Source organism: Maylandia zebra, linkage group LG12, assembly GCF_041146795.1.
Source record: "Maylandia zebra isolate NMK-2024a linkage group LG12, Mzebra_GT3a, whole genome shotgun sequence".
NCBI classification, from domain to species: Eukaryota; Metazoa; Chordata; class Actinopteri; order Cichliformes; family Cichlidae; genus Maylandia; species Maylandia zebra.
This window is the reverse complement of record NC_135178.1, coordinates 33,774,023-33,798,644: the sequence shown is the minus strand read 5'-3', so window position 1 is coordinate 33,798,644 and position 24,622 is coordinate 33,774,023. Positions and strand designations below refer to the sequence as shown.

Below are 24,622 nucleotides of genomic sequence, written 5' to 3'. Positions count from 1 at the left end.
CTCACGCTAGGTCAGCACACCTGAGTCAAATGATTAGTTCATTATCAGGCCTCTGGAGAACTTCTAGACATGTTGAGGAGCTAATTTAGCCATTTAAATCAGCTGTGTTGGATCAAGGAAACATCTTAAACCTGCAGGACACCGGCCCTCGAGGCCTGGAGTTCCCCCACCCCTGTTATTGGTTTATTTATGTGCTTTTTGTCTTGTAGCATTAGCTTCTCCCCCTCTTCATTTTATTGAACTGACCAATCAATGGAAAGAATAAACTTTGTCAGCCATCAGAGTTTGTATGCCTTTATTTGAATAAAGGCTCGAGTTTGTCAGTCATTGAGACTTTTCCTGCCAATTTTGGTTCTTCTGGGTAGAGTCAAGGAATTTACCCACTTGGGGACCATTGCTACTATTCTCTGATGCTTCTCTGTCAGGGTGGTGAATAATTCAGAGCTTCTCAAGGCTTGTTTGGCACTGCTGCCAACCAGTGACCATCTGCACTGTGACGGGTTCTTCATTTTAGGAGTTGAGCAGGGGACACATGTCTCATTGTGTACGTGTGTTCTTATGTTGTACAGTAACATTCATGACCAAAGTCCGGACCTAACTTTAACTGCAATGACCTGTACACATTAACAAGCTATTTGTGGTGCAAGAGAAAGGTGTGGGTCAAGGAGTTCATGTTAGAAAAAAGTTGTTATCAGATAGGAATACTCCGAAATGATTGTCTTGATAGCGAGACTCTGACGGGCTTTTATGTTGCAAGATAAAGCTAGACGTTGTGTCGCAAATATGTTTTTTTTTTCACCCTCAATAACTATGACTGAAAAAAAACTATTAATACAATAATAAAATAAAATATTGATATTTTATATTGCATGATCGTTTAAAAGAGCATGAATGAACCAGTGAGCATGCATATTCTTTTTAGAGGTTAGATAGAGCTGAAACAATATTTAGCTGTTAACCTGAATTTATTATGTCAGCATTACTAAGGCATAACTACATTGTTGACATCATAACTAGATTTTCACTTTATTACCTATCTCTGATTTGATATCGTTCCCTGCTGCTGTTTGTGTAGCAGTGCGGTGCTGACATCGTTTATGGTGCAGTTTATCGAGTGCCAAATCAAACTATCCTCCCTCATCTTTTTTTACTCTGTTTACAGAAGAAACCAAACATCATGGGATCATAAACAGTGAGAAAGGAATTTCGAGTAAAACATGTGTGGTACTAATACTGTCTGTAATATTTTAAATCATTGCATCATAGGTAAAAGAGCTCCATGCACCTCTTTGTTGCAACTCTCCTACTCCTACTCTCCTGCTACTCTATAATTAAATTCATATAAGTTTTTAATCAGTTACAATAGGACATTTAGAAGATTAATGAGGGAAGATGTTTTATCCCTATTCTTACAACCCTTCTTCTTGTGGATTTAATTATAATGCCTTACAGAATGGTTAAAGTAATCCTCTGATAATCCAACTAATGAGGCTCATTCTCTGATTTAGGAAAATCCCACCTGGCCATTGTCCAGAAGGTGAACAACGAGGGGGAAGGAGATCCTTTCTACGAAGTGTTGGGGTTGGTCACCCTGGAAGACGTCATAGAGGAGATTATCAAATCAGAAATTCTGGATGAATCCGACCTTTACAGTGAGTTTGCTTTTGTTTGTCTTCCTTTATCACTTTATACTAAATTTGTCTTAACTTTCAGTTTAAGTAACACTATTAAATCTTTGAAGTATTACTGTTCAACCTTTGGGATGAATACCTGACAAATGTCAGGTTTCTGTTAACTGAATGAAGTGTAAATTTCACACACGTGTAGATATCCATATTTAGTATACACATTCAGTAATGCGCATACACTCTTATATTGTACATATATTTATTCATATAATTCTCAGATTTACCCGTTCTTATACTTTGCCTGTTCTTATGTTATTGTATTTTTACACACCTCTGTTGCATGTGAAGCTTGCACACAAGAATTTCAGTCGCATGTACTGTACCAGTGTACCTGCACATGTGATGTGACAATAAAAGTGATTTGATTTGATCATTAATAAATGTTGCTTCTTCTGTTTTTGATTTTTTTTTGCTCTTCTTAGCTGATAATCGCACGAGGAAAAAGGTGGCACCCAACAAAAACAAGAGAGACTTCTCTGCCTTTAAACATGAGAGTGAATCTAAGGTGAAGATCTCTCCTCAGCTGCTGCTGGCTGCCCATCGTTTCCTGGCTACAGGTGAGAAAGGAAGTGTGGAAACAGGAAATGACACACATTCACTGTCAGTAATCGCAGTGTTACGTGTACTCAGTAGATTTATGGTAGGCTTCCTTCATTTTGATGGATGTGTTTCAAAAAAACCATCATAATGTAACTTTATTTTATTTTATCATATGAAATGCACAAAAAACACCTTTGGGATGTCGGTAAGTGAAGGATTCTGTCATGTGACCATCTGACAGGAAAGACAGGTCTATGCATGCAGTGATGAGTGATTTATTTACTTTTAGGATCTATTTAAGACCGATCAACATGTCTGCCTGTGCCTGCCATCAACTCTGGACAGACTCTAGCCAGCTGCATGTAATGCTACCAATGACACACATCTCTTGAGAAGTCGTAGGAATCTATCTGCTAAGTGTGTGTTAGCTGATATGAAGCAGTGGCTAACTGCATCGGGGAGTTAGTCACTGCATCTGGCAGTTAGCCACTGCTAGCATGACATAGCACTTCCTTCCCTGGCACACACTGTGGTATTCACGTCTGCTTTGTCTGGAGGCATAACGTCAGTGTCTGCTGACTTATGTTCACATTAATGATTCTTTCCCAGCAGATTTGAGAACATGTCTCTAATGCCTTTGTGCACTGCTGCATTCCTGCAGTATGACTGATGGTCGACAGACACATTTCAGACAGTAGAACGTGCATTATCACATAAATGCTTCCGTGTGGGTTTAAGGACTAATAACTGTTAGCTTCACCAGTCTTGACGACTTTGCTTTTTGGGTTTTTTTTTAAGGATATTAAAAGCCATTAATAGTAGACATAAAATTTAAAAGCTACACCTTTGATTTACGAAATCATTGAAAACACTGAATCCCAGCAACAGCAACAATACAGATGAACACTCTGACTAACTATGTAAACCATAGTGAAAGGAGGTTGTTTGCCTTTCCGATGATGAATTCCAACATTGGCAATATACAGTATGCCTCACTTCTCAGTGTGCAGTGACCATGGCTTTGTTTGCAGTTTGGGTGGGGAACAAAGCACTTACAGCTGAGCTCTGATTGCAACAGCCTGACGGTTGAGAAATCCATGTAAACCAAATATATTTCAACAGTTCTTCTTCTTTCTCATTTACTTAAAAAAAAAAAAAAAAAAGGAATGCCAAAAAACAAACAAACAAGGACACCATGCATTAAACATCTCTGCAGCGTTTTTGCTCAATAAACACTTCAACCAAGTGTTTAGTTATCAAAACAATGTATTATTTTTATAAAACTTTATTTATTTTTCATTGAAAAAGTGTTTCAATTGTAGTTAATTCAACTATTCAAAAGCTAACATTATTTTAAAAACAATCCTTTGACAAAAACGTGTCGCAAAAACAAATCTTATTAGATTGTTGGACCATGAACAAAATGTAATTATCAATTCGTCCTTACCTGAATAATCTTTAAACCTTACAGCTGTCACCAGGCGTTAAGAGCCACACATGGGTAACACAATAGTGTCATATTGTGTTTGTTTGTCTGCAGTTTCAGAATTGTTGATTTTCATTTAAGTACATCTGGATCCTTTAATTGAATAGTTGGTGGCCTACCTACTAACAACGTAACATATGATGCACCTTAAACTCAGCTTGAGTAACCTGTGTTTTCATTATGTTTATGCTGGACTGTAAATTATAGGTTGGCCTAACATGTGGATGAAATTAACCAACACTGTTTAATTTCATGTTTACTATTTTAAGAAATGCCTTGGTCTGTTTTGGTCAGACTATATACTTAAGAGTACTTACATTTAAAAAAAAAAAAAAGTGTCCTTTAGTCTTCACTAATAAATGGTGTAAAATATCTGTTGTTCTGCTTTTTCTCTTTCGGCAGAGGTGAGCTTGTTCAACCCATCTCAGATTTCAGACAAGGTGCTGCTGCGAATCCTGCGTCACCCCGATGTGATCCAGGAGATCAAGTTCAATGAGAACGATAAGCGGTCGTCCCATCACTACATCTACCAAAGGGGCAAGCCGGTCGACTACTTCATTCTCATCCTGCAGGTACTCAGTGATTCAGGGAAATACATGTGTATTTGACTCCTTTGTTGCTTCAGGCTAGATTTGGAAAAATGGTTGGTCCGAATCCAAAAATCTGTAGTTGCTCACTCTGCTGTCAGATATTTGCTTTGAACTCTTCATTGACAGCACAGCACCAGGATTTTTTTGCATTTTGTTTAGCTGTTGTGTCAGAAAGACCTTAGAAGTACCTGTTGCTGAAGGAAACTGTGGTGTTCTATATGACAAGAGTTTTATCAGCAGATAGCATTTGTTGAATGAAAATATTGTATATCTTTACTTGATTAACAATTAAATTAATTATTAATGATGATTAATTAAGCTAGCTGTTCATCTCTGTAGTTAGGCATAGAAGAAAAGATTTTTGCCCAAAGCTTTAAATATGCTTTTACCGTTTAACATTTAAGCAACATCTTCACATCAGTGGCGGGAAAAAGAAACTCAGCAGAGACATATGATTCGCTTACCTAGGCATAAGCTGCTACGTTCATGGCACACCTGCAGTAACAGGAGATGAAACATGAACCGCACAGTTGAAAACTTCAAATTTTTCCGATGCTTTTCGTCCAGATTTTTCATGAAATATTTCAGCCTGTGTTTCATGCTTCTATTTATCAAGAAAAGACTTGTTACTCTTGTGGCAAAAGGTATAGTAGTATAGGGAATGAAAAGAAATTTGCACCCAAAAGTACTGGGCCACACGCTTCTTACCAATAGCAATAGCAATTTGTGTTTTCAGTCTCATTGCCATAGATCTGTAAAATCAAGTACCTTTCCATTCAGTCTGCTTCAATTAACATTTGTTTCAATTCAAGCTTGGTACTGTAATAAGATGGCACTGTGGCAACAAGGGAGCTTGTGAAATTCCTACTCTCCTAAATAATTTATTGTTGACTTCAACTGGTGTGGTTTCAAAGTGGAAGCATTTAGGGACAGAGCAGGGTTGCCAAATGTTGAGGATTCATCATTTACACTGCAGAGTCTCAAACCTCCTCTGGTGTTAACATTAGCCCACATGCTTCATTTCTGGATTTCCTGTAGGTGTAATGTTTAGATGACTCTGTACTTTTATCCACAGTGGGAATGTGTTGCCATATTGCCGTCTGTAATTCAGTAGTAATTATAAATAGTGACCTAATAATCAGGTTTGATTGATTAAAAGGGTGAAAAGAAGATTTCACAGTGCAGTGACCTCGGACAGACAAGCGGTGCCGGTAGTAGGGCTGCATTGGGGTCCTAGACGACATGCATTATATGCCTGGAGGAACTGATTACATCACAAACTCGCTGCTGTCAGATTGCTTCAATACACCAATCCCAAAACTGACATAGACACAACCATTTTCATCTTGAAAACCACCTCCTTCTACACGTCCATACTGTAGCGCACAAAAAAGTAACTTGCCCTGATTTTGCACATCTGCTGCACTCACTCTGTGTACATATAGACGTGCACTCAAATCCCAAAGGGTGGGAAAACTACGCTTCATTGTCTTAATGTCACTCTTTCACACACACATATTTCCCAGAGATCGTTTATGTCATTGTTCCCAAACAGTCATTAGCAGGGTTCACTAATCCGGAGATCTATTTCAGCTTTCTCCCCTCCATTCTCCCCTGTGAGATTTTCCCGGTGGGAGGCCGGATACTGTAGCTTTTGTGGACCCCACATGTGGAATAAGTCGGTGGCATTTACTGTAAGCATGCGGGGCTTACAATTTTCCACCTCTGGTTTCTGCATAGAAAGATACCACAGAAGCCTCTAACTAGGGACCAAGCAGTAATGCTGAACCCACAGTACACAGTACAGTACTTTTCTGATGTGTGCAAACACAAAACAGAGATTTGTGAAGTTTGATGGGTTGCCTCAAGTTACCAAAAAAAAAGAAAATCCAGGGATATGGATTTGGAAAGAGCTGAGATTACTTAACCTACAACATCCACACTAAAACATGGGCAGGTGCAAGCAAAAGAAAAAAAATGGCTTGCACTCGCCGGGGTTCCGCTTTAATTTATTTATTGCCCAAATAAAACTGCAACACATTGTGACACATCGGACTTTCCTGGCTCGAGCCCTCATTAAGCAATACAGAGTACATAACACCAGATTCTATAGTTGATCCCATACACACTATATAAAAGCGGGACATAGGAGATCGCCCACCGATCTGTGTAGTCTCATTTTGAAGTCTTGAGCTGCCATAATGGTTTTCTAAAACCAGATGCAGCAAGCGAGAAGTTGGTCTGATTGAGAAACCAAGGATATTACGTGCTCATGTGGTCATGACTTGCCAGTCTCAGCGTAGGTCTGGCCTAAAGCATGCTGTGCTTTATTGTCTACTTTGCTCTAAATGGGACCAAAGTTTAGAAAATGAACATTGTGCTATACTAAATAAGACTTGCAACTAACATTTGAGACTTCAAACTCATGAGAATGTTTTACTGAGATTATAAAGCAAGTGAGAGACAGTCGTTTTCCCTTTTACAATCTGACATGTCTTTGCAACTTGAGAAGGAGGTTAATACGATTCTGCATTTGTTTTGTTTTTTAAACCCCCCCCCTTAAATAATGTGTGCCTTTTAGCTTGTTTCAGTCACAAGGCTGTAAAATAAAGTCAGTACCAGAAACTGCAGTTCCCTTAATGGCCACTTGAAGCGAGCCCTAAATGCGAGGTCCCATTGACTGCCATATTGAAATAGGTCGTCCATGAAGTTTGCTTTTGTGTGTAAAATTCTACTATTTTATTATTGTTCTTCAGCAGTTCATACGACTCATTGACCAAGCCCACTCGCCTTAGCTGATAACCATCTTCTTATCCAAATATGGTCTTTTCTGACTTCAAAATGCAGAGTCCAAAGACGGTTTGGGACGTCTTTAGATAAGGGGAGAAATACTTTCAATAAATCTCTGCTTGTTTTCATAGATTGACTCACTGCACATACTTTGAACTGTATGTTTATATGCAGACGTAATTTTTTTTACTCTTATGTTTACATCAACATCCAGTGTGCGGTTGACTCGTGAGAATAAAAAACCTCAGATATGATAATTCGCTGCACTTGTTCCACTCCTTTTATAGGGTCCACATGATTACTTTGCATATGTGTGTGTTTTCCTGGCAGTGATCCTTGCTGTCAGCAGACAGCCTATTTGTTTATGACCCGAGTGATTTATGCGTCTATAAAGATGCTTAGTGATTCTCACAAAACAGTCAGTATCGCAGCCCGAGTCCAACTTCTGTTGTGTTCACAGGGTTCACTCAGCTTTAGGAGATGTGCAGGCATCATCTGAACATTTTTAGATGGTGTTTTATTTCAAGTATAAATTTTCCTGTTATGTTTTGATGTTGTACAAGAGGTTTGATCATTTTATTTTTGAGAAATCTCTGTTATGCATTTGTTTCGTGGACAAACTAGTTTCTGAAGTGCTGTACACGCAGTACATTCCAGGGTAATTACATCACATCATTATTAAAGAGAAGCTCCTTCCTGTTGTGAACAAGAGATGGAAAAATGGAGTCCTGTGAGAATAAGAAATATTCCTACACTTAAAAGGAGGCAATCTTTGTGTGTGAGTGTGTGTGTGAGAGAGCGAGAGATGGAGCCTACACCATCGACACGTTAGGCTGGGGTTGAGCTTCTTGTTAGTTGACACTGACTCACACTGTTAAATCCCACTGAGGAAATGTTTGTGTGTGTGTGAGTCAATCAGTTTGCACAAACTGTTGGAGGAAACTGTTCAGTTTGACATCAGCAGTTCATTTTATGACAAACACATGCTCGCAAACCACTAAACACAAGAGGCTGGCAGGACATACTAGGCCTCGCACGTGAAAGCTCACAACCACAGTCTCCCTCTTACACACACACACACACACACACACACACCACAATCAATGTCAGGTGGTGCATGTGTGTGTATGTGTGTGGTTTGAGGCAGAGCCCCTGCAGGCTTTGTTATAAGTTATTAACAAACCGGTGACAGTGAATCCTCAGACCTCTGCAGGGGCTCTACTGAGCTTCACACAAACACAAATGCAACCTACACAGCAGGAAGGATCCTCAGACAGTGTGGGTCCTTATCACCTCAATGTGCCTCTGAATCTATTTTCCAGAGTTGTAATAGTCACACAGAATGGCATTTACCTTTCTTTGTGACTGCAACACACAATTCCATCCCTCCTGTAAGGGATGCCTTCTTGTTTGTGACTAGATGGCTGCAATATTGTTTATTGGTTTTCTCTCTTGTGGGAGACATTATGTTATCCCAGATAGGGCGGTTCGATATAACGATATATATCGGATGACGATATAAAAACATCTATTGTTTCATTTTACGCTATCGTTTGTTTCGTGGTGTCGCAAAATAAACTGTTTATGGCAATATTTTTTGATCATTTTGATGGTCGCTGTAGTGGCTATATTAATGTCCTAAAGTTCTCTCTTTCTCTTATATTTAATATAACCACACTACAGATGGACAAGCGCCTGTTTTTATGCGTTGTCGTTAGCAACAACGACGGTAAAACCATCGCGTGTCCACTTGTTTAGTTTCCACATAAACCTTTCACAATAAAGCTCACGAGACTTTTCAAAATAAACGGAATCATGTGAACTAGTATGCAGAGTATTGACGGATGAGAAGCAAAAAAGACCGTCAGGTGCTAAAAAATAAACCTTAGACTCAAACGTTAGAACAGGCTTTTCCCCGCAGCACGCCGTGCAATAAATACTCACAAAGAAAACGGCGGCCTTTACAACTTATGTCTAAAAATATATATTTTCACGCTACTCCAGGTACACCACGCCCAGCTGGAAACACTTCATGCAAGTCGAGCTGCCTGAGATTCACAGAATTTACAGAAAATGTTAAATTTTTGTGATTTATATCTTGTTATCGGGACGATATATGTCTTATATCTGGATATGAGATTTTGGTCATATCGCACAGCCCTAATCCCAGAGTGTAAAAGTAGGAGTGAGGGTGGAGATGGCAGCAATGATTTTCCTTGACTATAAGAAACAAAAGCAGGTAGTACAAAAATAAGAGCTAATTAGAAATAAACTGTTGATATACTTCATATTAGGTTTTAATAAATATTCTGCTCTACGAGGGTTGTCTCCTGTGGAACTGGCTCCAGATTTGGGTTCAGGAGGCCTCTCTATTTGAAGATTAGGCTTGAAACTTTCATTTTTGATTAAGCTTACAGTTAGAGCTGCATTGGGTGACTTCTGCCACCCAATGCAGCCACCCTCTGTTACACTGCTATAGACTTAGTTGCTGCGGGGCTTCCCCTGATTTCTGATAAAACGCTTCCGGTCGCCGTGTGTGTATCTGAAACTGCTTCTCTTTCCTGAACCTTAAATATGTCACAGCAGATGGCTGCCTTTCCCTGAGCCCCTCCTGTCTGTCCTCTAAGGTCCTCAAAATGTTTCTTTAGTGACATCAGGTCCTCATTTCAACTCTGTGCCAGGACATCCTCTCTCACCTTGCTCTCTTAAACCTCTTAACCTCTGCTGTCATACTTTCACTGACTCCTCCTTTCTTTTTGAAGTCCTGCTTCCTTGACACTGCCATTGCTATGCTTTGTCGCTGAAGTGTTTAGCAGTCGCAGCACAACATAAATGATCATTCAAGTTCACAAAGATCGGTTTGATGCATAAGCTGTCGTTACTGACAAATATCACAGTGCTGATGAGTCCTAACGTGGCCGCTTGAACTTTGGCCAAGACCCACCTACAGTTCAGCAAAAACACACAACCAGAAAACACACCTTCGTTGAACTTTAAGCTGAATAGCTGAACAGCTCAAAGTTAGTTAGAAATGAGCACGAGATGTGTTGCTCTGAGGTTTATTACCACCCTCGGAAACTAAAGCAAATTGTGGTGTACTAACACATTGTGTTGTGGGTCTCTTTCTTCTGCAGTAAGGCCCATATGATGTGTATGTTTATGAATTATGGCCTGTGAGAGCTCCATGTAGTGACAATTGTTTCTGTTGTCCTTTTGGAAGGACAGGCTCCGTCTCTGAGACAAAGAGAAGTGTGTAACTGTTATAGGACACTTTTTTTTTTTTAATTTTTCCTTTTTTCCTCTCAAGTATCACTCGTCAGTCATTCAGGAACTGTGTGTGAAGAAAATTTTAATCAAAGTGGTTTTCATGTATTTGGTGAAAGGACAAGGTGCTAAATATTAACTAGAAAACAAATGAACATAAAAATTAATCATTGTTAAAACGTCGCTTTTCACGAATACTGGATCAGACATTCTAAATTCTGAAGATTATTCCAAACTTTCCTTGAATGGTGATCTTCAGTGAAGTTCCTTTTAGCCTGAGATGGGCCTTAATTTTCAGCTAGTTGCTGGCTGAAAATGTACTAGCTGTTTGAAACTAATATTTAGGGGAGAAATATTCAAAGCCAATCTTTTCAGCCTTTTTTGCAGGTCTGCTAAATATACACGTGTTTTATGCATAATTCCTTCATCCACAGCTTGACCGCAATTTCCAGTTTGACTTCTACTAGATTTTTAAATAAAGGTTTAAATAATCGTTTGCTTCACACAGTAACATGGTCATTTTTTACAGTTTTGGTTATTTAAAAAAAGATGATCGGCATGAAAGTGTTTCTGTGCTGCATTCATTTTTACAGTTAGACTCTTAAATGTTTCCCTTGTGTTTTAAAGCAGTGCACCTGCCTACTCCTTGAGCCTTTCTTAAGAGTCCTCGAGCAATGAAGGACGTCAGAAAGAAAACATTTTGTGCAACAGGGCAGATAAGACTGATTCACCTGTGTCAAAGAATTTGATTTATGGAAGTCCAGTGAGTATCAAGATATGTAAGAGATAAACACCAGAGAGAATATAGTTCCTAATAGTACAGAGTGCTCACAACAACATTTAAAGATTTTTTTTTTTTTTCTGGAAATATAATGTTACTGCTCTTAAAATGTATTCTCAGTGGTTTGATCACCACGAGGCTAGTGTCACTTATGGTTCTCACTCACTTTGTTTTGGGCAGACTAGAGCAGAAAGTCTGAGCTTTTATCTCATACAGGAGCTTAAGAGGGTTTCGTAATTAAGGTTTGAGACAGTTTTTACTGCAGATCTGACTGAGACTTTTAAGAAAGACTTTCTTCTCATATCCCAAATCTGAAAAAAATGACTTTGATACCTAATAAACAAGCACTGGTGGACGGCTAATGAAAGTGCTCTGCTTTCATGATGTTTTCATGTCATGACTGTGCTTTTGCTTAACGTCGGGTCTGATCAGAGCACCGGCAGACTTTACACCTCTCGCGTTTGTCCTCTGCCTCCCTCTGTTTCTATTCTTTCTCTCCTCCCTCCCACGTTAACCTCCATTTAAATTAAACACCAACCGTCCAGCAGCGTGTGTGGCTTATGTCGCTCGGAGTCAAGCTTCAGCATGTTTCTATGTGTGTTTCTTTTTTGTTTGTTTGGTTTGGTTTGGTTTTTAGCATGCATATGTTTCAAGCTCACTATTTGACCTTTGCCAGTATTCACATACACACAGACATGACTAACATGCCAGGAGATGATTGACATCTTTCACAGCTCTGATATACTTGTAAGAGGCAAAACGCTGGTGGCAGAGCAGGTTTAACAATTTCATTAGCAGTCATAGAAGGAAGTCTCGCTACTGTAAACCTTGTATACTTGTGGGGCAACGGTAGAGGAGTTGTTCGAGGGATGTCGAATCTTCCTGGTGGTTGTTTGTTTTCTTTTCTGCTTTGCCAGTAAAGGAGAACAGTTAGAGGAGGCTTGCAGCGAATGTCTGCTCGTCTTTCAGTAGCGGGTTGTCCTTGATTAAGGCATTCGACCTCCGATTACTCTGCAGGAGCCTGTGGGTGCAGTGAGCAGGTGTGAATGATTCTAACCAGACAAATTTGGACCAAAACATTTTGCCAAAGGGAGTCGTGCCAAGTCAACGTAGCCTTCAAAATAAAGCTAAAATGAAAATTCGCCCACTGAGAGGAAGGATTGTCCTGATTTGGGAAATGTAGTTTGATTTTGCCCCCATCCACCCAAAACATGTTCTTGAAATACAAATTTAATCTAAAAGGTCAAATAGCATTACATGTTAATGTTGGCTTGTAAACTGTAGCATGCAGCCATGTGGGAGTATCCAGGACAAGCCTGAAGGTGTGACTGTACCTGAATACCAGTCACCAAAACATGTTTAACATTTGCACAGCCATTTGATCTGACTTTTGACTTCTCCCTTATTCACAAGGAGTCGCCACAGCAGGTAGTGCTGCATATTTAATTCTCTGCTAATGCAGCCCTAAATGGATTCATGTCTCCTCCTGGGATCGAACACGTGATCTTTCATTTGTTAGATGCACTAGTGCAAAACTATAATTTGTAGGTTTTTTTTTAATCACAACTCTCACTGGAATACACTCAGACAGGTCACTGTCAGGACACCCCCACTTCAAATACAAATACATTTTCTTTAAATGAAACTTTACCAACACCCTCATTCAGTATATAGAATAAGCTTAAAGCAAATAAAACATAATGATTCAAATAACCGTTACAACTGCTGCTTGTCTTTGGCATCCATGAATCGTCCTTCGCGGTCTACGTGGGCCTTTGATGAGCGAATAGGTCGGAAGTGCAAAGCTGTGAAATGGGACGGTCTAGCCTTCAGATTTGCGTCACCAGCTGTGTCTGTGGACTTTAATAAACTCAGCCGTCTGCTCCTTGCTCCGTAATATATAACAGGACACTGGAGCAAATTCTCGACCATCTCGCACTTCTGTTTAATCAGTTTTCTGTTTGACGTTTATTCAGCTGTGCGAAAACTATCACCGTCATCTCTTTGTGCTCAAATCTGCTAATCTGCTGGCACTATTTGCAGTTATCCCCAGTAGGGTGATAATTGGTTCACTTTTGTATGACATATGATGGCGTGATGGTTAAAAGCTACACTTCAGAAAAGCGTCTGCCAATTAAAAAGTCGCACATTGTCTCTGGGATGGGGAAAGGATAAAAATGCTGTGCAGTTTCAGATAAAGAGGAACCTCGAGGCACCCTGTGCTGCAGTTAGCAAGCAAACAAAGTGTCAAATAATTAATCACCTGACAGGTCAGCAGATGATTGGTCATTGTTTATTGTCCTTTAGATGTTACCCCCTCTGCACCCTCAGTTCGTCAGCTCGCTGTATAACACACAGTTTCACAGGAATACACATCAGCACCATATGTAACGAATTTAACCCAGTTAACCTCAAATCGTGTGTGTGTGTGTGTGTGTGTGTGTGTGTGTGTGTGTGTCTTACTGTTACTGTTTTCTTTCACTCTTTCTCTCATCTGTGTTTATGTTAATCAGCATTTTTATCCATTCAATCACCAGATTAATCATTTAATTATTTGCAGATCAAATAAAGAATTGGCACAGCAATGATGAAATAGTCTTTTTTTTTTGAGAGCAAACAGAGTATTTTAGGAAGAGCGAGACCTCAAAAAGGTAAACAAGACTAAATATGGATACACGAATCAGGTTGTATGTGGTTGGTGTCCTAATTGTTTCTAGAGTGTTAGGCTGTGGTGTAGATTTCTGTTCTGATCACTTTTGACATCAGTTGTGAAATGCTTCAGACCGATGTTGTAAGTTTAATTCACCAGAGAGTTTGCGATCGAAACCGCCCACCTGCTAACTCCAGTGACGGATACACTCTCTCTCCCTCTCATCTCTTGTAACAACAAAGCCAGGTTTCTAAATTGGCACGCGCCCTAAAATAGCACAATGGATGGTTATATCAGACTAATTGTGTTTGTTGGCTGCTCGTGGTGAACCAGGAGGTCTTAAAGGGAAATCCACAGATAATTAAGTTAAAACAATCATTTCTGATTGTTAAGTTTTTATGATTTTGATTGCTGAGTTATTAATCTGTGTCTGCAGGTTTTACATGCTGATGATATGCATTTCTATCCACATAAATCCTTAATAAACTCCTGAAACATGAATGCAAACCTGCATTTTTAGAGCAGTGCTTACCTTCTGTTTTTGGTAAAGTTGACACTTTATTAATGTCATTTCAACATTAAACTGAAATATTAGCCAAAGACATAAAATATTTTATGGCTGCTGTGTTTGGAAGCTTTAAAATCTGCACAAAAATTCCAAATTAGGTTTAATCAACACTTAACAGCAAGCTCATTCAGATGTTAGAATTTAAGTCCTAAGCTAATTGTCCTGCTGTATTTGTCACTGCTGTAAGCACGGCCCACCCTCTGTCCTGTGCCCATCTCCTTCTTTTGTTGTCCTTTTATTTTACCACCTGTTATGTTTTCATCAGCTCAGTCCATTTGCAGCGGGGTGGGAGGATGGAGTGAAGGAGGGATGGCAGCATGGATTAACTGTGCTGTGTTGTTGCTGCAGTTCACACATTCCAGCAGGACGATCCGGGCCAACAGCCTCCAACACAGAGGCCTCCTTAACCCCCTTCTGTCCTGTCCTCTGTCCTCTTATCCCTCCATCTCCCTCTGTGTGCCCCTAATCTCTCTTCCATATCTCTTTACAAAGAAACTTGTGCTACTCTAACTCCCCTTTCTCTCCATTGCATCACATCCTCCCTCTGCAGACAGCAGCACTGCCAGATGTGTATCATGTTTCACAGTGTTTATTGACGTCTGATCAAGCCCAGAGTAAACCTATTTCTTCCCACAAGTGATGCAAAACATCTCCCGAGTATGGTCACTAATAACTGCTATACGGTTTTTTCACCTGCTATTGCACCGCCCTCTAGAGGCCAATTTGTATAATTTCACAGAAAAGAAAAGAAAGGTCAGGGCTGCTCAGCAGAAATTATGATCTTCCAGTGCTTTAGGACTTAATTAGGGGAAAGGATTGACTGATTTAACAGAAAGTAAATCAGTATCTCCAGTAATATTTTTAATCAAAATGACCAAACATAGCCAGTGAGTCTGTTTTTAAATATCAGGAATTCGTCCTTTTTATTGTCATACATGATGGCAAACTGGATAAGGCTTTGAAATACTTGATGGACAAAATCAAAGTAAATTTTTTATTTTTAAGGTGCGCCACACACACACACACACACACACACACACACACCACTAGGGCTGCTCAATTAATCGAATTTTAATCACGATTACGATCTGGGCTTTCAACGATCATTAAAAATGACTGAGCCGATTATTAGCCCCTCCCTCATTTATCCGCGACACCTTAAAGGCCGGTCCGTGAAAATATTGTCGGGCATAAACCGGTCCGTGGCGCAAAAAAGGTTGGAGACCGCTGATTAAGAGGACCCGAGGGAAGCTCAGAAAGCTAAGCAGAAGTTATTTGGAGAGTGACTGCCGTTGGTTGAAAAGAGAGTTTAAAAAAAAAAACTTCAGTGGTGTTGCACACTATTTTATATTATTTTTTAAAGTCATTGTTAACCCTTTAAAGCCGGTCAGAGCAGCACGCTCCGTTTTGTGTAACTACTTTTAAATCCCTGTAGAATCTGAACCACGTAAGCTAGCGCAATAATTTGTTTTGCATATGAAACCGGAGGAGTTGTACTTACAACTTATGCCATCAGCTTGTCCTCGGTCACGGTTTCCTTCCACATATAGCTTTGCAAAAATTGCATAAAAAGCGCTTGCAGGAACAAAAACATAATATTCCAGAAACACGCTTTGCCGATCCGATCAGCTGTTCGTAACACTTCCCACAGTGAAATGATGCACCTGCTGTTTTCTTTGCAAATTTGCATCATAGGATTGTTTTTTGTTTTTCCTGCAGTATATAAAAATTGCTGTATCTCCAAAATAAAACTATGAAGACACTCAAAATAAATTTCCTGTGGTGGGAAACTATTTTTTGCAACTTTATTGTATTTAAAGTTTTGAGGGATAAGCCTCTTAAATTTCTCCAAGTAGAAATATATGTAAACAAAACAAAAGCGATTTTCAATTTTTTTTGTAGTTTATTGCACTTTTTTGCAATTTATGTAATTACTATGGACTTAATGCATACATATTATTAAAATATGGGCTATAACAGTTGTATTGATGTATAGCAACTTGAAATGCTCCCACAAATGGCACTACAGCATGTAAAAAAATAATATAAGCTCTGGTGGACTTGGTTCTATAGTAGGTCTTAAAGGGTTAAATAAATATCGTCAAATAATCGTGATCTCAATTTCAGTGAAAATAATCGTGATTATCATTTTTGCCATAATCGAGCAGCCCTACACACCACTGCTGTGTTGTTATATAACCGACACTGGGGTTAGCGTCTTACCCAAGGACACTACAGCATATGCAGGGACTTCAAATTCAAATTTTATTTGTCACATACGCAGTCATACACAGTACTATATGCAGTGAAAATACGATAACAGTGACTCGTTAGCCTGTGATTAGCGAGAACAGGAATAATAGGAAATAAATAAATGCCTTTTAAATAAAAACTCTCTCTCCTTCTCTTTCACACATATGTTTAATCAGTTTGCTGAAAGTTTAGTTCTGTCGTGAGGATATGACCTTGTCTAATACGCACAGCCCCAAAGGATTCACTACAGAACATTTACATGCCTCAAGTCATGAGGCAATTTTAGAGCCACGTTATGTTTCGCTGCATTTATGTCAAAATGAGTAAGGTCTTTTGTATTATTTTGGCATAGAAACATTAGCTTCAGATTAAATGGATAGCTGGAATCTAAGAACATAAATGTTCCGAAATGCTGCGGTCATTTAAATAGAAATAGATATTTTAAATCATCTATTATGTCTGCCTTAATTTTTCATTGGTTCTGAAATATTGCATGTGGCTCAGCACAAGGCTTGAGGATGAGTTTTCAGAGTAAATCCACATGAACAGTTGCAGCCTTAACTGTTAAAAAACATAAACGTCTGTCTTGATTTTGCAGGGTCGAGTGGAGGTGGAGGCTGGAAATGAGAACATGAAGTTTGAGACCGGACCTTTCTCATACTATGGTATCATGGCACTCAGTGCTCCCACACTGGGTGAGTCCAGAACACATTACTGTATTTCACACACACACAAAGAGCATTACACCAATATCTCAGCTGGTACAGACGGACAGCTTTGCAACATTATTATGTGGCCCAGGATTTCTTTTTAGTGCCACACAGCATGTTGCTTATCATATGTAGTATATGATAAGCAAATTAAATACATTTAACAGCTGACTACGTAAAGTTCTATTAGTTAGTAGTATTAGTATTAGTTAAATAGCAAGAAGGAACCACTACAGAGCAAAGTGTAAACATTTACAGGGACAAAAAAGAAAAAGCATCTAAAAGTACACAAAAGTACACAGCACTCTTCTTTGGCCCGTCCCCCAGGTTCCTGAAATTCAGTCTTGTTTTTAAAAAAAACAAAAAACAAAACATACATATCACCAGTCAGATTCCCGCACTTTATTCCCACCTTGGAGAGGAATTAGAAGTCTTCCAGCTCCACCTGGTGCACAGTTTAAAACATTACAGTTGGCAACTTCAAAGGGCTCGTAAAATACAGTCTGGTGGCAAATTAAAGGAAAAAAAATAAACCCGTGAAACTAGAGCGAGGAGAGCTTTTTGGTACCGTGTTTTGTGTTACTGCAAATCACTGACCTTTAACTTACATTGAAACATTTTTAGCTTGATGGGAGTGGTGTCTTCCAGAATCATAGCACCACCAACATCAGGACACTAGAGGTCACTGAATGTTTTGAGTATGAAAATGATCTCAACCAGTGAATCACCTGCAGGTCCCATACGTTAGACAGCAGTCTAAGGGATGCACCAATGTGTGCTGATACCAGTGTTTAAACATCACACCTTGACCAGTGTTGAATGTTATTCCCACGTGACTTTAAGCTCTTTACCGCACAATACTTAAACATAAACAAGCACAACTGATTCAGTAACAGATAAATATGATGGGCTCTCTCATTTGCAGATACCGACTGATATATCAATAAATATGGTGAATATTGGCCAATAACAATATTCTATTGACATTTGGTGCCTCTGGAATCTGTGCCGAAGTCCAGTGAAACTGATCTGGATGCATGAACACAGTTTAAATTGTTTATTATTAAAAAAAAATTAATGTTATTAAAATTGTTGGCTGGCAGGAGGGAACGTGCAAAGCAGCTTGTCAACCATCATGTGTCACAACAGGAAACTGTACGTGTGCGAGTTTCTATTACTGCTTTTTTTTCATGCACGCAGTCACAAACGTTTTGTGCTTGAGACATTTTCATCGGATTCACATAATTTGTTCATAAACACTTGGTGCACCTCATAGTAACTTATTACATGTTTCATATTTGAAAAACAAATCTGAAAACTCGCTGTTTGTCATACGTGAACTGCTGGTAAATTAGAAGTAACCATAGGTCACGTACTTCATGTAGCTTAAGCGTTACAAACATGTAATGCACGCTCAGGTTTCTCACATCCCTTTAACAAGAACTATGTCTTCATTGTACCATGTGTTTCTGCACGTATTCAGCATTAAAAAAAAATAATGTTCTGGGTTCACGGAGGCCATGGGATATCACATGTATCTGAAAGGAGAAATGACTGCAACAGTGATTGTGAAACAGCTTTGTTGATGACTTTTTTTCTTTTTCCTGTCACGTTTGGCTATTTTGCCATCAGAATTATTGTCTAAAGGCGAAGAAAGATGCCCCACGGATTTACTTTACCAAATGGACCATCCCAGCCTTGCTGTAATGGTCTATTTGATTCACCTTTTATTGTTTATTTTATTTTATTTTCACTTGTTAAATACGGGACCGACTTGACTGGGGAAAAGAAAGGGAAAGAAAAACAGCAGGGAAGAGGGACGGGGATAAAGGGCAAAAAACAAAAACCAACAAAATAAGCAGACAAAAAATACATATATCAATCACCTGGATCACCTGTTGAGAAAGAAAAAAGAGAAAACAAGCAGGAGAAAAAGAGAGCAATACAATAAACAACATCACGATGATCTATGGGAATATAACAGTAAATACTAAATATTAAACATTATTGTGCAGCACGTAAGATCGACAGCGCACAGTGTGCTGTGAGGTAGGAGCCAAAAAGGGTGTAGTTTGTGTGTGTGTGAGCATCCGTGTGTACACCTGTGAGCATGAGCGCGCCACAGCCCCATCCTCCGGGGCATGAAGCAGATATGGAGGAGATCAAGACTCCAGACATCCAGAGGCCCCCAGAACACAAGAGACCAAGGAAGACCAACAGAGGGGCAGCCGCGCCACTGTCCCAGAAAGAGCTGAGGAGAGCCCCAGACCCAGGTAGTGTTACCCTTTTCCCTGGGGTGGAGAGAAGCAGACTGCCCCGGCTCGGCAGCAGCGGGGAGGCCCCACTTTCCAGACCCCGATCGGGCGGCCATCTCCTCCTCCTAGCCCCCCTGCTCCGACAGGCCGCAGAGAACGGGGGTGTGTGAAGACTCCAAACCTCCTTCCGCCCGCTCATATGTAGTGTTGATGCATGTGTGTTCTAAGGTGCATTTAAAACCCAGGAGGGCATTGAGCTACCTGCCAGAGAGCAGCAGGTAAGCACATAGCCCCTCCTGATGTTGTTGATGACTTTTGAACTCTCTCCCTTCTATCATACAGTGTCTCATAAAGTCATGCTTTCAGTTCATTCAAAACTTGTCAAGAACCGTAGTTCAGCAGAGACAATACGCCAAGGTGCACGCAAAATAAACTTTATTTCTAACTAAGCGTGTCCCAGAAGGGTTAAAGGAAAACACGCCGAGTAAATGGGAAACAAAGGGGCCGGGAGATAAGCAACTCGGGAACGCCGTAATCAGGACCATGAGAGCCTGCAACAGAACGAAGAGGGTGACTGGGGAGCAGGGGAATAACAGCATACACAGGGTAGAGTTATTAATCTTACGATCAGGGCTGGGCCATGGGAACCGGAGGGAGGGGTGAGGGTCCGTGGGAGAGCTGCAGGGAAACAGAGGAGATGATGACCGGTGGTGATCCGAACTCCAGGCGGGCAGGAGGAGGCTCAAAACATGCCGAACGGTTACCTGAGCACACAATGAAAGGATTAGCGTTGTTCAGAGCAATCAGAGTTTCACAACCACCATCACCTGGGCACCAAGTTACCGCTGAAAGGTGACTAACGGACTGACGTGAAGCAGCTGGCTGAGCGGGGTTAAATAGTCCACCTGATGACTTCCTGGAATGGGATGCAGGTGTAGAGTCGACAGCCACACCCGTGGGCATCCCATAAGCTCCTTGGACACCGGGCCGCGGACCATGACAAAACTTCCTTCCTTTCTCTGCCAGTTTTATACACAGTGTCTATTTCTGCTTGTATTCAGTTGCCAGCTTAATGCTGTTCAATCGAGCCGCATCAGTCTTTGCAGCACATCTGTTCAGTATCTGCGGGGAAAATCTCGGTGTGCTCACCTTCGATGCTGGGGTCAGACAAGATATCAGCCTGATAGCAGCTTGATCTGACAGATGTGGGACGTTGCATCAAAAATCTCTCTAGACAACTTACCAGAACCCTTTTTACATAATCCAGGAAAAATACACTCAATCTAAAATACTGCGAGGCTGAACGGGTTCAAACTGAGCTTTTTCAATGTGTTTAGCAGAAAAGCAATATAACAAAAAATGTACATTTATAAAACTTAGATAAAAGAAATTAGCTGGTAATATGCTTTAAGGACTAAAGAAATAAATTCATTCTGATATTAAATGAATTATCATTTAATGTTATACTTTTTTTCCCCCATAACTCTGTTAATATATTGGGACCCAGATGAAGAGATAACACTGTGTTAGTACTGTGTTACTATGATTTAAAAAATGAAGAACTGAAAGTCTTTTGTTTTCATTCCCAACAATAAAAAGTTGTGAGAGAGAATCAGTCAGCTTTCTAAAATCATCATATGCACACACATGAACACACACTGGCATTATGAAAATATTGGACCAGAACACCCCTTCAAAGCTCTACCTCCTCCCTGTATCCTGCAAAAACCATAGCCTTGATTATTTTTCGTCATGTTTTGAATTTGAGTATATTTATCATGACGCTCAAAAGTATTGACAGCTATTGATTACTGAAAAGTGTCAAATGTGAGCACCAAATTAATGCCGGGTTAGATTTACAATGTTTTATTATTTAGTACTTAGTATTATTAAGAAGCTCTATAAAATAAAAATAAACACTGTTTTCAAATGTTGTATTCATTAGTTCTGATCTGATGATCTGACATAAGATTTTCAAGTTGACCGTACCCTAACTGATTCTAATAGATAAAAGCTTTTTGGTGCTCAAATTGGCATGTGAATAAAAGTTAAGCTCCAATTCTGTCTGCTCGCCATTGCACGGAGACTGTATGGACAAAAGCTAAAGGCTACCTAAACATTACACCTATAGGAAGTGCTCAGCCACTGACTGACTGTACAGCTTTTGTGCTGATGTTAATACCAGAGAAAGATGGGAACTGTGTGGTTATTGAGTCAGCAGACCAGTAGCACGTACACACTAATGCTGCGCCGCAGTGTCATGTGGTCTGCCACTTTGTGGCTGATTTGCTGTGGTTCCTTTATCTTCTATTTTGGTAATACCACTTACAGCTGAGAGTGAAATACTCAGAAGCATCCACATAGTGTAGGCTGTGAAAACCCCAGAGCAGTGATTGAGTTTCCGTGTGTCTAACATTGCCACATTAAATCACAATTTAAATCACAATGAATCAGCATCTAATCTGACATAAATAATCTGATTTCTCTTCTGTATTTCCTTTCAGTTCCATATTCAGAATAAGTGGTTTACTCTCTCGATTGCCTCAGATGGTGAAACATGTGAAATACTTGTATTTTCTTATTTTCCTTTGTCATCTTCTGTCACTCATTTCATCAAATTTCTGATCAATCAGACTTTCAGAAGAAGCTGAGTAACGAGAACCTGAAAATTTCACTTCACCTTCAAACGGTGTAACCCGACGTGTGGTGATTCTTTCAGTGGAGCAGAGTTTCTCCCGGTTTTGCATGTCCTTGTCCAGACTGGAAGCAGATCTGTCTCTCACTGACTGTCCCTCCCTCGCCTTCATTCCTCTGCCCCCTCTGTCTCTCCTCATCAATATTACCTCCTCTATCCTTCTTTCCTTCCTTCTCTCCTCTCCCAGTGGCTGCACATCGTCCTCGTCGCCTCTCCTTTAAGAGGTTTTCTCTGTTCTCTCGGTTGCCAGGTAAACGCCGGCATGTCTGGGTCCTTTAACACAAAGGACACATGGGTACTGGGTGGATGGGTAGAGCTTGAGTAGAGGGGGGCACTAGCTTTGACTCTGTTGTACATGTTGGGCGAATTGATGCCGGATCACTAAGAGAAGAGAAATTCTCATGGCAGTGCTCTTTGTGGGTTTAAATAATAGATCACAGATAAGACTTTTATATACAGTCCTGTAATTTTTGCTCAGTCCTCACCTGTCCTCACATCACCATTTGATTGCCCAAAGGTGCAGCACGTTGAGGTTTCAGCCCACAGATCAGAAGTACAGCGTTAGCTTTCTTCTCTGTGTGATTCAAGGCGGATTTGCCCTTTAAGGAGAGCAAAGATTTAGAGGTTAACGGCTACTTTTTGGCAAAGAAACTCTTTGATCAACCAAAGCAACCTCAGATCAAACTACATCTGTATTTTATTGTTACAATTTTGGGCAGTAAATGAGCAGGAGGAAAGAAGAAGATGATAAATCAGTGTTTTCTTAATGTAGGCCAGCATTAAGTTAAATTTACTTCATTATAAACAACTTAATCTCTGTTTAAATTAACTTATTTGTAAAAATCCGTTAAATCTTTTTATTTTTTTCTCTCTCAGCCTGAACGGTGTTGGTTTGTGTTGTTACCACAGCCCACTTTGTGAACTCGAGAATGAGGCAAAGTAGGATTTTTAAATTGATTGAAACCCAGTGAACTCGATGCCCCAGTCAAAAGTCAGGTTTTCTGGTAATCTTGGGAATGCATTAACCGAGGAAGTCATCTTGGATTTTCACATATATTATCATAGGTGAATCTGCTCGGAGGCTAAGGGACAGCACGAGCGACTGCCAGTATTTCTAGAGTGTTATGCATTCATTTAAAAGAAAAAAAAGATTTTTTTTAGTACTCATAGCTTTGTTTAGTCACAGTCACATGTGTAACCAAAATGGCAATAACTTACCTTTTGACAACCTCTACACCAAATATTAGCCATAGCTCGTTTTTAACCCCTAAATATTTGAATAGGCTCTGCTTTCAAAAAGCAGCATCAGTTATTTCAATTATATGAAGTGTAAAATAATCCCAAATTGCCTTTTATTAGTCTCAAAAGTGTCTTTAAGGGTGTTTTCAAAAACGTTTTTGGATAGTTTGCTTTAGGCTGTTATCCATGTAAAGTATGTTTAGAGTGTTTTAAACTAGATTGGAGAGACTTGAAGACGGATGATGGAGATGTGGAATATTGTGACTTGGTGGTTAGAGAAAAAAAATGATTTTGGTCTGTACAGTAAGCTAATTTTGCACATTCGTTGATTCATAGTAGCACCGAGGCGATGCAAGTGTGAAACTGGCGTCTGTCGAATTTTTTGAAATAATGAAAGTTGATCAAAGAGTTTATCAACCAGAATGTCAGCACACATCTTAAACTGGGAGGGAATGCGGGGGGAATAACACGATCACGTGGCATATCTAAAATAAAACTCAGAAGGACGGGACAACATCATGAGATGCACAGAAGGGACATGAATCCCCTCGGGGATTAAGCTGTCTGCTCTTTGCACACTGCTCCTGATAGCTTCAGATGGGTTGTCTTCTGTTGGCATCGCATGAGTTTTTAAGTATAACTGCTAATGCAATTTAAAAAAGAAAAACACAACGAGCTCCCAAAAGATCGATTCTCTTCATCTGGACGTACTGTTTTCAATGGAGAATGTGGAGCTATTAAGAAGCAGCATGTGAGCCTTTTAATTCAGCTCTTTTTGTTGTCCTTGACCTGACGATGTCACGAAAACACTCGTTTCAAATCGACTAAAGAATATTAATAGCTGTAATAGACTGTAGTGTTTTTAAAGCACAGTAAGAAAAAAAAATTAAAATGGGTGTATGGTGATTGTTATTTAGAATTTGGTCCAATCACTTGTCTGCCTTACTGTTAAAAGCACCGATTCACTGTGCGAGCACTACTTCACAGGTAGAGGGTAGTTCTTTTAAAATTTTCAGAGTTTTGTTCTCAAAGATCCAGTAGGAGACTTTTTGGGGGGTTTGACACAGTGACCAGGGCCCGTATCCCTAAAGAATCTTTGTGCAAAAAGTGGCT

General features: G+C 39.8%; 1 protein-coding gene across 3 annotated transcripts in view; it reads left to right on the top strand.

Moving 5' to 3' along the window:
- The window catches only part of LOC101472255 (metal transporter CNNM4), a 52,486-nt gene that overhangs the window by 17,351 nt on the left and 10,513 nt on the right, over positions 1-24,622 (top strand). For 2 of the 3 annotated variants that reach the window (XM_004555770.6, XM_023152554.2), the window contains exons 2-6: positions 1,509-1,652; positions 2,111-2,245; positions 4,117-4,286; positions 17,209-17,305; positions 22,458-22,520. In XM_004555770.6, coding sequence (XP_004555827.1) covers positions 1,509-1,652; positions 2,111-2,245; positions 4,117-4,286; positions 17,209-17,305; positions 22,458-22,520 — 609 coding nt within the window. The remainder of the gene's footprint in view (positions 1-1,508; positions 1,653-2,110; positions 2,246-4,116; positions 4,287-17,208; positions 17,306-22,457; positions 22,521-24,622) is intronic. The other variant, XM_004555771.6, reaches the window with a different exon arrangement.